Below are 14303 nucleotides of genomic sequence, written 5' to 3' on the forward strand. Positions count from 1 at the left end.
AGTAATGCACAATAACTTCCAGTTCTGTAAGTCATATGATAGTATTTATGGAATGATTTAACAGATGATTCAATTAAACATGTCAGTCCCCAAAAGACATGTTTTTAGTTTTTTTCCCTGAAGGTGCATACACAGTAGGCGATTTTGTAGACGATATCGCTCATTTTTACCCTCCTGAGCGATATAATTTACTATATCGCCCAGGGTGTATACTGCAAGCGATGCTCAATGCGCGCTCCCGTCTGTGATTGCAGCTCAATCTGACGATATCGTCAGAAGCTACATGTTCGGGCCAGCCGCAACATGACATCACTGTGCGATACAATGTTGACAGCCCGGCCCTGGAGGGGAAATACTATGCGATATCGCTCCTTGAGTGAATCGCTTAGTGTGTATGCACCTTAAGACTTTTAAAATGATGGATCATTTTACCCAATCTGGCACCTGTTAATTCAAGTGTCATAGTTTAATTTGGCAGGGTAGATTGTCAGGGTGCTTTTTTAAATACACAAAACATTAATACTGTTTGTTCATCTCAATATCATTCACCTAGTTTACTTTGGTGTTTAATATACCTGTACTTTACTATTGACCTGTTGTAAAATACAATTCTTCCCTTGTACGCTTTGCCATAACACAAGAGCGACTAATCTCAGAAATTACTGTGATCATATGCGGGCCCGTGCCAGCAGCGCCCCCCCCCCCCCGTCGTTTCTGACATCTTTTTTTAAAGGAGAACAGCAGCAGCACTACTGCTGTTTCCGTCAGTCAGATTTGATAAAAGAGCCGGCAGGCACTAGGACCCGCCGCTGCTGTAACAGCAAGTCCGTGTGGTAACCACTGCAGCTCCAGCCTCCCCCTGCTCACACTGCAACCTACCTCCCCCACTGCCAGCCAGCCAGAGTCCAGCCCAGCCGCGGGGTTCAAATGCCAGCATCGAGTAAGACTGTTACTTATGATGGCGCAGAAGGCTTCATTAGCCCTCACTGCACCGCACAGTTTCCCAGCACTTTCTCCTCCACTTCCTTTACCACCATGCTAGGTGCAGTCAAACTCAGCTCAGCTTTGAGAAGGCGGCCCGTGTGATTGTGACAGGGCTGTCCTGCAGAAGTCTTATGCTGCTTGTTGGAGATCCAGCTGACTGTTTCTGCTAATCAAAGATGGGTAGTGTGTGTCCTGCAGTCTGAGTCTCAATGCAGTGCCCAAAAAAAGGTATGCTGCACCTGCCACCACCAACTAAAAACTATAATAATTATATTGTGCTGGGGTGCCTTCCAGGCTCCCATAACTATTGGAACAGGTGACCAACATTTCAAGGCCCAATCAGCCTTTTCATCAGGCTGAAACATTGGCAATAAACCAGGATGCGCTCCTACAGCCAATCATTACCTGATGGCGTATTCTGTGAGGCTACGCCCCCTGTGATACCACTCCTCTGATCTGGGAGCACGTGTGCCTTAGGTGCATGTAAATATAACTATTACCGTTCCCCTATCATGGTGCCCCCCCTTTCATTTTCTTCTGGATCCGCCCCTGACTGTGATATAAATTGTGTCACAGTTTACAGCTCATGGACAGACAGATGCATGTTAGATTGGTGATGTGGAATAAATGATGTTACAGAAAGGAAAGGAGACTATACTGTAAGTGTTGGTGTGTTTATGGTTTTCAATGGAGCTGGTCATATCATGCTTTCAGAGTATCCTGTGTGCAGCCAGCTTTCCTGTGCCAATGGAGCCTGTTTCAACTCGAGTCAGCGATGTGATGGGACCGTCAACTGCAGGGATGCTTCAGATGAAGCCAATTGCAGTAAGTGTGATCATTTTACATGTTATGTATTATCAACTTTGCAAAAGATACCTTGAGGTCAACAATGAAGGTTTTATTCCTATCCCAGATGAATCACAGCAACACAATTATTTTTAGATCCATATCAGGCCTTGGATTTACACCACAGTGTAGAAGGGGATCGGTATGAAATACCTCCAATCAAAATCCCGGCGGTCGAAATCCCGACAGCAATTGACCGACGGTCAAAATCCAGACAAGGTCAAAATCCCGACATGGACAAAATACCGACATTTAAAATACATACAAGGTCAAAATACCGACATGTAAAATGCCGACAGGTCAAAATACAGACATGCATTTTTCATTGTTTTTTGTGTGCATGTCGACATGGACAACATATAAGTGTACCACGTCCCCTCGCATGGCTCGCTGCGCTCGGCACACTATTATATTCCCCGTCCAGGTCCACTGAGATGGTAAAGTATGACCGAGTCGGTTTCAATGAAAAAATCATGAACAACTCATGTCGGCATTTTGACCTGTCGACATTTTACATGTCGGTATTTTGACCTTGTCAGTATTTTAAATGTCGGTATTTTGTCCATGTCGGGATTTTGACCTTGTCGGGATTTTGACCGTCGGTCAATTGCTGTTGGGATTTCGACTGCATCCTGTGTAGAAGCAATCACTGCCTTTACATAGCATTTTGTTAATGGCTTAAATAACCCAAGTTTGCTGATGCACATAGAAAACAGTAAGGATAATGATACATGTTTGGTTGCTACAGAATATAGCATTTTTTGTTGTTGCCTGGTAGAGTAGTTTATTAAAGAAGCCTCAGAGAGTTGTGTAGCCCTTCCTGAAGTTACCTTACTGACTTTTATGACTTTTTTGTTCTGCTCTTAGTTCTGTTAATGTTTCAGAAACAGTTTGATGTTAAATGTCATCTCAGTAACCTGCTGCTACTGCAGTAAGAAAAGCCATCTATTGTTATATTAAGTGTCCCCATTCTATAGACACAGCGATGGTGGCCATTGTGCACTGTAAGCAATTATTTATTGCATTTATTTATACTCCAGTGATAGGCTGCAAAATCACAATCCAGCCACAATATCACTGTACGCACATCTTCCACTAATAGACTGACATTTCTTCACAGCACAGAAATGCCCGAGCACCCAGTTCCAGTGCGCAAATGATGACTGTATCCCCCGAGATTTCATCTGTGACCATGATGATGACTGCGGAGATAGAAGCGATGAAAAAAATTGCAGTACTGTCAATTTGTACTTAAAAATAGCAAAGTATTTCACCATACTGTATAGAATGAACATATGTGTTTATATGTATGTATAGAGCTGATGGCTCGCTCTGTTCATCAAACTTTGTTTCTGCCTTCTACTAGGGCTGCCATACCTAATAGTGATTTAACATAATAGTTTCTGACTGCAGAGTATCAAAGATCTAAATGAAGGGTTGATGTAGGGGCGGTTCTAGAGAGGAGAGGTCCATGCGCATGCTCAGGCTGGGCCCCCTCCTCTCTATCTGGCAGCGCTGTGTAGACTCTGGGCACTAGGATCCCTGTTCCAGAGTCTACTGCGCATGTGCAGATCTCCGGGTAAATGGCGCGGCGGACATTTTCCCAGTGATTTTCCAACTGTGCATGCGCGAATCACCAGGAAAATGGTCCTGCGCCATTTTCCCAGTGATTTCGGCAGCGCTGCTGCTGTGCCGCGGGACTCTGGAGGGTAAGTATTTAAATTAATGGGTGTGCAGTGTGGGTCCCCCTGGACCCCCGGGGGTCTATGTGCTCCGCACACACTGCACCCATTATAAATATGCCAGTGGGTTGATGTATTAAGCAGTGAAAAGCAGTGGTGGCTCCAGAGGTGAGGCTGCAGGTCAGTTTAAATTTCAAATAGGGAAACACCTACTGTCACCAACTGCCATTTTAAACTGACTCACTGGCAGGTGGTGTGGCTCCCCTATTTGAATTTTGAACTGAGCTGCAGCCCCACCTCTGGAGCCGCCTCTGGTGAAAAGAGTGGAGAAGTGGACCAGTGGAAAAGTTGCACATAGTAACCAATCAGCTTCTACCTATCATTTTATAAAATGTACTTGATAAATACTACTGTACCTCAAAGGTCACTGGTCCACCTCTCCATTCTTTTCACCTCATGATACAGCAACCCAAAACTTACATTTTGCACATCTAGAACATTCATACCCTCCAACTGTACCTTTTTAATAGGTACAGTACCTTCCTTTTATGGTCTGTACCGATTTTTGGCTCTCCAAACTTCCATTAAAAGTATAGGAAATGGCCACGCCTCCTTTACCAGTGGTCACGCCCCCTTTTCTAATTTGTACCGATTTTTATGTGTAAAATGTTGGAGGGTATGGAACATGGGTGGTCATTCCGAGTTGAACGCAGCCAGCAACGTTTTGCTGCTGCTGCGATCAACTAGCCCACGCCTATGGGGGAGTGTATTTTAGCTTAGCAGGGCTGCGATCGCTTGTGCAGCCCTGCTAAGCTAAAAAAAATTCAAGCAAAACTAGACTAGGCCTGGAAATACTTACCCTGTACGATGGATCCAGCGATCCGCCGCGCATGCGCATTCCGCACCCGTTCACACCGCTGCGTGCGAACGGGTCAGAATGACCCCCATTGTCTCCCAGTGCTGCTGTTACAGTCACTGCCATGTCCTTATAGCTTGTGGCTAATTACTTCCCTGCATTCATAGATTTCTCACAAGCCCCTAAACAAGTTGCTGAACTGTAAAGCATTTAGCTTTGGTGGTGGCAGTTATTTGAAAACCTCTATAATGTGAATATTCCAGAAAAGTTGTTCTTTGCTTTTTACGCTGCATTAAAATGTACCCTACATGTAATTCCAAATATATTAGCACACTCTTGGTAAATATTTGCAGAGTACTCCATAGTAGCAGAGGTGTGAGTTTATGCAGAATGCTTGGTAGCAAAAATAGATGGTGGTGGCCCCCCACCCCCACCTCTGAGTTGCGCTGGTGCCAAGGTCTATCGGCAAATGCGCAGTAGCACAGCCCAGGGGGGTAGGAGGAAGTAATGTGATCACAATATGGTGGGACAGGAATAGTGCATATAGTATTATTATAATGCCCCCCGGGCCCCCAACATAAATATCATCACTGTTCTCCTCTTCCCCCATCCACATTCCACACTATGCTCTTCTGCTTCCTTCCACACCCCACACTGTGCTCCCTATCTTCCTCCACATCTCACATTGTGGTCTCCTTTCATCATTATGCTCCCCCGTTCCCCAATCCCACATGCCTCACTGTGCTACCCTTACCCATCCCACATGCCTCACTGTGCTCCCTTTCCTCCTCATACTCCCTTCCTCCTCCTCCTAGTCCCTCATCATCATCATCAATAGACAGATCCCTCTTTCCTTCACTCTCCTGCCGGTAGACACGCCCCCCTCCCTACTGCAGGTGTTCCCAGGGCTGCTGTTGATGCCAGGCGGGACAGGAGACGCTGAGCGCTGGGGTGGGGGCGGAGCTGTCTGATGACTCCTCAGATCTCTCAGCCAGAGTCTGAATTAAGTTGAACTGTCTGTTACTTAAAACATCAAGCAGCTCCACCCCCACCCCATTGCTCAGCCACTAGCCATTGGTCTGGTGCTAGGTGGCTGTGTGAGAGGTGCGGCTGCTGTGCGTGTGGTGGTGCCTGCTGCCGTGCAGGTGTAGACTCGGTACTCACCAGGCGCCGCTCGCTCTCACCTTCAGGTACCGGAACCCTCAACGGACCTGGAAATCTTCACTCGGATCCGGACACGGCGATTCCCTCTCGGAGCTGACCGACGACCTAGCTGAGGAGAGAAGGGTTTACATCAAAGGGGTATCGACCCTTCTTCCGGTGGAACAGGGGATACCCCAGGGGTGGCTGCGACCTTCACCGGCTGGGTGAATGGTCATCACCGGCACAAAGCCTCAGCTACCCAGCTTTCACACACTCGCGCTTTCGCACGTAGTGTGATGAAAGGGATTCTCACGTCCGTGAGCAATCCTAACTCCGGCGCTCGGGGACAAACAAGGGACAGACGTACACGGATGCTACTCACCGTCACGAGTCTTGCACTCCGATCTTCTCCACTTACAGGTCCCTGTAAGGAGGCAAAGAGAAACAGCCGTGCAGGGCCTAACTCTGACCTAGTGTCACACCCTATACTATCTACAACAGCGGAGCCCTCAAACTAGCTCTGTGGGTGTGGTGCAACACAACTATGCACAACTTACACAACACATACACTTTGCCCTGCACGGTAACAACATATAACACACTATCGGAGTTACAACATAAAACGGTGCTGTCCCTTTATCTACCCGACCCAGAACACCCAGTAGTGGGGACCGCACAGCTCACCCACCTACCGTACTCTCAGGGTGGCCTGAGCCTAGCGCCCAGTACCACCTTTACTCACCTCAGGGAAACGCTGCTTCGCTGGGCCTAGCGCCCCCTAACTGCCCACAGGCCGGAGGCCTGACTTTGCCCACGGGCCTAGCGCCCGCCTAACTTGCCGCCCGTTGGGTGACCTGGGCCTTGTGCCCAGGGTCACCTTTCATATCCCTAATTGGCCACAAATCCACTAGGGCCTAGCGCCCTCTAATGTCCCCACAGGCCTAGTGCCTGAACGTGCCCCTCGGGCCTAATGCCCGCCTAACTGTGCCCACAGGCCGGTGGCCTGACTATCCTCATGGGCCTAGTGCCCAACATGTGCCCCCCAGGCCTAGTGCCTGCCTATCTGGTGCCGCAGAGGTTGGGTGGCTTGGGCCTAATGCCCAAACCACCTAATCAGAATAATGACCCCCAATCTCCTAACCGCGCCACAGGCCTAGTGCCTGACTTGTGCCCTCGGGCCTAATGCCCGTCCCTGGTGGTCTAGGGAGGAAAAGGGGAGGGGGGAAGGATGCCTCACTGAGGCCTTACCTAACCCGGGGGCCTCCGGTGCCCTCTTCGGCCGCTGGCCCGTCCTGGCCAGCGGCGCCGCCGTCGCATCGCCGCGTCCAGCCGCCGCTGGACATCTTCTTTCCCAGGGCTGGAGTCTTCAGGCCTCTTCAGCGGCCACCGGAGCTCCTCTCCCTGCGGCCGTCGTCGTCTTCCTCCACGCAGTCCTTGTTTCCTGTCCGGCTCCTCTTCCTTCTTCGCGCTCTTCTGCGCGCGCGCTGTCCTCTTCGGCTCCCGCCCGCGACGTCTTCTCCTCTTCCCGCTCCTCAGCGCCGTCGTCCTCCGCTCTGGCTCCCGCCCGGCGTCTGACGTCAGACGCCGGGGGCGGGGCCTATGACGCGGCGAGCGCCGATTGGCTCGCCGCGTCTCTCTCCTATTGGCTGCCGCTCCGGGAGCCGCGATTGGCTCCCGGAGGGCGCCAACATTCAAACCCTCCAGCCTGGGGTCCGGTGCAGGGAAAAGGGTAATCCCTGCACCGGACACCCGCCGCCGCCACGCACCCAGCGCTGGGGACAGACAAGCTGCCCCAGCGCTGTCCCCAACTAGGGACAACACAGATGTGCCCACAGGGCACATCCTTACAGCTGCACAGAGAGGAGTCCTCTGTGACCCCTGACAGCTGGTGCCCGTAGGCAAATGCTTCCATTGCCTTCGGGAGTTATGCAACTACTCGGTAGCACAGTTACTGGCTTTGATTGTTTGAACCACCTTATTATTAGTTTCCTTTATAGGTATAGTAACAATACACTAGACAGCTCTTTCTGTATATTCCAAAAACAATTGTTCATTCATGCCAGTCCCTAAATATAAGTTTTCTGGCACACTTCTTGTGCAATGTTTGAATACTGTGCGGTTAACTCTGTTTGCCTTCACAGAAAGCATACGTTATAACGTCAGTTTTGAATATGTTATAATTTTGCTACTTAGCTTACCCAACCTGTAAAGGAGATTACTTCACATGTCCTAGCGGTCGCTGCATACACCAGAGTTGGATTTGTGATGGGGACGATGACTGTGATGACAATGCAGATGAAAATGAATGCGGTGAGTACTGTTGCATATAAAGTGCACCCTTTGCTTACTTTCAGAGGGGGCAGCCATTTTGTGTGCTGGGACAGTGTTTATGAGGATGCAGTTTATCAATCCACAAGGACCTAATGATGTCACTGGGCTTCACTGGTGATATCAATGGTTTCTAGTGTATTGTTATGTTGGATATTGATTCAACCAACAAAATAGCTCCATCCATTGTGTACTCTTTACGTTGTAATGGGTGTGGATTATTAGATCTCCTCTAAAAAGGTCTACAGTCAATAGGTCTATCACTAATGGTAGACATGCATTAGGTCGACAGGGTCAAAAGGCTGACAAGGTCAAAAGGTCAACATAGACTACTGTAGGTAGACAGTGGAAAAGGTTGAAAGCGTCAAAAGGTCAACAGGATCAAAAGGTTGACATGGAAATGGTCGACACAAAATAGGTAGACACATAATTTTTTTATTTTTGCTTTTTTGTGTGTTTTGTCACTTTGCTGCCACACACAAGCCCCAATAGTGTACCACGTCACATTGCATGGCAAGCAAAGGTTACTATTCTTAATCGTAGACCAAGTGGATGATAAAGTATGAAAAAGTTGGGAAAAAAGTTAATTACTTTTAAAAATGTGTGTTGACCATTGTCATGTCGACCTTTTGACCCTGTCTACTAATGCATGTCTACCATCAGTGGTTGACCTGTTGATTGTAGACCTTTTTAATGTAGATCTCCAGACCGGATACCATTGAAACATTATACTGTATCTATACACCGTTAGTACATTACTGTGTTTGTAGGTACAATAAAATGTAGTTCTGTTCTGTAACGGGGTTTAACGTAAATAACAAAAATATAAAACCAGAAGGAAAAGTAAATTAAATATTCTGCAATGGCAAAACATAATCTAGTAAAAAAAAAAAAAAAAAGCTCTAAAATGTAATTAGCTATTTTTAGTAATTTCTCAGGGACACGGATTTCTTTGGTGGGCTTTAGGATGCTTGATTTAGGCATAAATCAAATGATAACTGCTGCAATAAGTCCAAACAGACACTTTTATGGGATACATTTAATTTACCGACTGTCGGGTTCCCGGCGGTCAGGATACAGATGCTAGAATCCCGCTAGCTGGCATTGCCGCCAGACGGAATCCCGGCAAAACAGGGCTATTCCCACTTGTGGGTGTCCACGACACCCATAGCGTGGAAATAGATCCTGTGGCGAGTGCTGCGAACCACCAAGCCCGCAAGAGGACTTGTAACGCTTGCCCCGCTGCCGTCATTCTGGCGGATGGGATGCCGCTGTTGGTATATTGATTGACAGCCAGCATCCCGTCCGTCGGTCACCCATACCGTACCCACTTTTATGGCTGTACACCAGAGGAAGGGCTGGTACTAGCATTAGCATATAGTCACACACATGACTATGGCAAGAGACTCAGCCCCTCAGTCTTATGTATTAAGATTGAGAGATTTAAGATATATTTAAAAGGGTAAAATGTTTTATTTTTTTCCCCGCTAAATAATTTCCCCGCCCAGCAAACGGTCCAGACATGCTTCCAGGACCGATCAATACATTAGCGAACGCTGAGTGGATCCAGACGCTACTAGTGTACACTGCCGCTCCATGAACCTATAGTGAACACAGACACTCAGTGAACACAGACGCACCAGTCACACAGCCGCCTATGCTGCAACTGGATCCCCTTCGTGTACAGCGTCTGAGATGGAAGCGGGTAAACAGTTCATGGCGTGAGACTCAGAGGAAACTGGTCATGAACCGGGGGTAGGGACAACCAGGAGAGCGTCTGACTCCCCACTGCTGACATCAACCCTAGGGATCGCAGCCTCATACTATTCCTGGAGCCTATGATCCCTAAGGCCTAGCGCTGGTGCACCCGAGGTGGCAGCCGTGTCAGCGACTGTTTAGTAGTCTCCTCCCAAAACAGTGCGGCTGTGTCCGTATTCTCCTTCTAAGTGGAACCGATGCCTTACCTTCTCCCCGGGCTCCGGCCACAGCCTGGTAACATCTGCTGGACCTGCTAGTATATCCGCCACAGATGCACACCGAAACAGCACTGTACTTGTGGGTAAGCGTTGTCGCGACCCGGCGGAGAGTTGTTGGAGCGACTCTTTCTAAAGTACGTATAAGACGCTGTTTAGAAAGATTGCTCAGAAAAATAGTAAGACTATATATACTGTATAAAATAAGAAAGCTTAGGGCTGCTAAATACCAGCAGACCTCTGACCATGGTCCGGCTCCTGCCGCACCAAACAAAGAACTGATTTGCCTGAGCCAGGAGGCGGGGATATATGGACGGGCCTGTTGCATGCTGGGAGGCCGTAAAGCTTTGACCGATTGGTGCAAATCTGCTGTCGCTTCATCATATCCCATTGTTATCCTATGGATAACCTGTGGACCCTGCCGGAGAAATGCTGTGATGCAGCCCTGCCACTGCCCCCTGCCGGCACGTAGACTGTGATTGAATGGGCAGAAGTGCGGAAATTACCGAATAGCGATTTACGCACTTCAGCGTACCAAGCTGAATCGAGCTCAATATCTCCCTTCCGAAACTCCTAGTATAATTGCAGCCATGTCTTCCCTCTCTCCCTATACTAACATCCCCATGCATTCTTGACATTATTTCCTGTCTCCCCGCATGGACATATTCAAGTAAACTTACTTTGACTGCCTGTAACTAGTTCTCCACCCAGATTGATGTTGTTACTATATTCATTACTTGATGCTAACTAATGTCCGTTCCCTAATTATTAAATGTACTATGTAGTTGTCTCTTCCCTCTTGCTCACCCCTTATACCTTCTGTTATCGCTTCCCACTTACATGCTTTAAAAAAAAATAATCTAATAAAACCTTGATTCAACATAAAATGTCATTTGTTTTATCTGCTTCATTTAGAAAGTGGTTTAAGAGCGTGTGGCCCTGGGGAGTGGGCGTGTCCTACATCTGGGCTGTGTATTCCATTAGATAAAGTCTGCGATGGGACTAGTCACTGCCAATTTGGAGAAGATGAAAATAACGCAACTGCTGGAAGGAATTGCAGTAAGTGACTTTTGTTTACATGGTCGTTTTCTTAAGCCATTCCAACACATTTTTTTCTACTAAATTGTCATTCTTAATATTGTCTTTTAATATGGATTTTTACTACATATATTTTTCACTAACAACACTTGAATCTACACTTAGGGGGTATGTAATAGGTTCTCAGACTATGGAATCATCCTGGTTTTGGATAATTTCCAGCTAAATTTGAAGTGTCAATCAGTTATAAGGCCTGTTTTGCCTAATAACTGATTGCTGCTTTAAATTTAGCAGTAAACGTGTCAAACTCTCGCTGTTTCCGTAAGCTTGGAACCTATTATATAACCCCCTGGTATTAAATTAGCCTTCAATACACAAACATTATACCACATTGAGAGCTATTTACTATCAAATACATGAGCAGAAAACTAATTTAACTTGTTTTCATTGCCTAATTTGCTGTAGACTAATCAAATCTGATTGCTAGCTCAGTGTTACGCAGAGAACCGATTTCATGCGGTTTCACCCTTGTAGACCCTGACATTATCATGTAGTCAGTGGTGTTACTGTAGCTACTGGTAAGCACTAAAGGATCTAAGGACAGTCATAGTATTTGTAGGTGTGAAGAAGCCCTTCCCCCAACTTTATTAGGTAACATTTATTAAGTTTAGGGGGTATATTCAATAAGTGTCGGAAGCTGCCGTCTTGTCGGAAAGACGGCAGCTTCCGACAGATTTAGGTCGGAAGGGGTTCCGACCTATTTATTAGAGGCTTTCTTCCCGACAAGTCGGGAATTCCCGAAAACACGAGGATCGGCGGAATAGCCGCGGATCCACATGCTTTTGTCGGAAACAAGGTCAGATCTGACAGGATTTGGCCCCGTTTCCAACAACCTCTTTTAAAAAAGTCGGATTGAGGTGAGGAGGCGGGGGAGCGGGGTGAGGGAGGGAGAGAGAGTGCTTACCGGTGGGGGCAGCTGGAGCCGCGACGCTGAAAGACACGGCTCCTCTCTGACGTCACCCCGGCCAGGCACCTCTCTCCCGGCAGCGCTCCCCGGCCGGCACTGAATGCGGCTGTGTGGCTGTCTCCAGTGGCTCCCTGTGATCTCACACATGGGGAGCTGCTGACAGCAGCAGCACAGACAGGAGGGAATGGCCAAATCCGACAGTCGGATTTGGCTCAAATTGAAGCCCTATTGAATAGGGCTTGTCGGATCCATTCCGACAAATGCATGTCGGAATGGATCCGACTCTAATTGAATATACCCCTTGGGGGGTATTCAATTAAGTGCCTTGTCGAAAAAACGGAACTAATTTGTCACAGGGTATTCAATTGCAGGCATTGTCGCACATTTTTTTAAACCATTTTCGTCCATGCCGTTTCACTTTTTTTTTTTTTGTCGAAACGGCATGGGCGAAAATTGCATCAAAAACAGTTGAAAACACCCACAAATTCACCAAAACACGTGTATCGGTGGCGAATTCGCCGATACACATGGTTTTCACCAGTGTCAGATTTTTCGACCAGTCTAAAAATGGCCATTGAATAGGTTGAATGTAAATTCAACCTAAAAACGGGCGAAAAGTGCAATTTTTTTGATTGGTGGAAAAAACGTCACTAATTGAATACCCCCATAGTCTAAAAAATAATAGAATCTAATTTGTTGCTATGAGTAACTTCTCTGACTTGTCCACTACTCCATTCTTTTCACTGCTTGATACATCACTTTTTGCGGTCCTAATATGTTGTTAAACTGCCTTTCCAATCATTTGAACGGTATCGTAGACAAAAATGCTTATAAAAGGCATGAGCCAGGTAGAGGAGTTAGAAATGACGACTGTCTTATTTCCCATTCTCTTGGACCCTGATCGATGAAAACATAAATGTTGGTTGTATTGCTGGAGAGATGCCTGATATCAGCACTGCAGTTTGCAACCAACATTTTCCAGTTTCAGGAGTGCAGGATGGTTTAGAAGCTCCTGAGCCACAGTGTAAGATCCCAGAACAGATGTGAGATTAGCTGCTGGCTTCATCCAACTTCTCCCTAATTTAGAAGACAATCACAATATGTGTTTCTCCAGCTGCTGCTGTTACCTTCTGTATTACCAGAGAAATGTTACTCGTATAATAATAACCCATTAAAAGTGTAATTAAAGTAGCTATCAGCTATTTTATGTCTCATTAATTTTTGATGTATATTTGGTGCACCTTGTGCTACTACATGTGCCGTGTAAATTAACCTTCAGCTTTATTTCTGTTTAAGCCCTGTGCTAAACGCTGCTTGATCCTAACTATTAACATACACTTATCACTATGAACTAAGGGTGTGTACACACGGTGAGATCCTTGCTATGCCCGATTTTTACTTGCGATTTCCCTTGAACTCCCTGGAGCCCAGATAGCACAGATTTTGACTAACTTTTCTTGAGATATGGACTATGTGTTCTTACGATTTTGGCTTATGTGAGATTTTGGCTTATGTGAGATATCATTGACATGTGAGATGAACTAGATAGTACACCGATCTAGCAAAGATTGACTTGCCTGCACAGTCTATCTTTTCTTGCGATGCCGACCTGGCGGGACCGCGCATCGGGATCGAATCAGGATCGCAAGGTGACTTTCACCTTGCGATCTGCACTCACTTTTCTTGCGATTTTTACTATACATTTGTAATTGCTGCCTAAATAAACTCAATAAATAATTATGCAGCCATACTGATGTGTTTAGACTTTTCTTTAAACCCCCATAACCTGGTGTTATGGTTAGCATTACTGCCTCACGGCACTGAGGTCATGGGTTCGATTCCCGCCATGGCCCTAACTGTGCGGAGTTTGTATATTCTCCCCGTACTTGTGTAAGTTTCCTCCGGGTACTCTGGTTTCCTCCCACAATCCAAAAATATACTGGTAGGTTAATTGGCTCCCAACAAAATTAACCCTAGCATGAATGTGTGTGCGTGTACATGTGATAAAGAATATAGATTGTAAGCTCCACTGGGGCAGGGACTGATGTGAATGGCCAAATATTCTCTCTGTACAGCGCTGCGGAATATGGGTGTGCTATATAAATAACTGGTAATAAAAAAATAAAAAAATAATAATAATGCTGAGGCTCTAGTAGTGCCAGTAGTGTAGCTATCACTGCTACAGGATTGTGTCTCCTATCGAGCATGGAAAGGGGGAAATGTAGTGCAGGTATAACTTTTGAAGGCTGTCCCTCTGCTTTCCTGGAAATGTGCTGGGGCCAGGCTAAAACAACAGTTTTGGTCCAAATGAAAGGGATTTCACACCAATTCTCTGATGGCAGTCTCTCCCCTGGGACCTATGCCAGTTGCTCATTTCAGGAGGGCTTTACAGTTAATTGTAACCTCTGTGGACATCTTCTGTGATCATCTATGCACACTAGATAACAATGCCTAGAAATGATAGCTGTCATCTGAATGATTGAGTG

At 46.7% G+C, this 14303-nt stretch overlaps 1 protein-coding gene across 1 annotated transcript in view; it reads left to right on the forward strand.

Moving 5' to 3' along the window:
* The window catches only part of LRP2 (LDL receptor related protein 2), a 449269-nt gene that overhangs the window by 81602 nt on the left and 353364 nt on the right, over positions 1 to 14303 (forward strand). Inside the window, exons 7-10 of the mRNA XM_063932587.1 lie at positions 1699 to 1809; positions 2951 to 3064; positions 7705 to 7821; positions 10728 to 10871. Of these exons, the coding sequence (XP_063788657.1) occupies positions 1699 to 1809; positions 2951 to 3064; positions 7705 to 7821; positions 10728 to 10871 (486 nt within the window). The remainder of the gene's footprint in view (positions 1 to 1698; positions 1810 to 2950; positions 3065 to 7704; positions 7822 to 10727; positions 10872 to 14303) is intronic.

The sequence above is a fragment of the Pseudophryne corroboree genome, chromosome 7 (genome assembly GCF_028390025.1).
Source record: "Pseudophryne corroboree isolate aPseCor3 chromosome 7, aPseCor3.hap2, whole genome shotgun sequence".
NCBI classification, from domain to species: Eukaryota; Metazoa; Chordata; class Amphibia; order Anura; family Myobatrachidae; genus Pseudophryne; species Pseudophryne corroboree.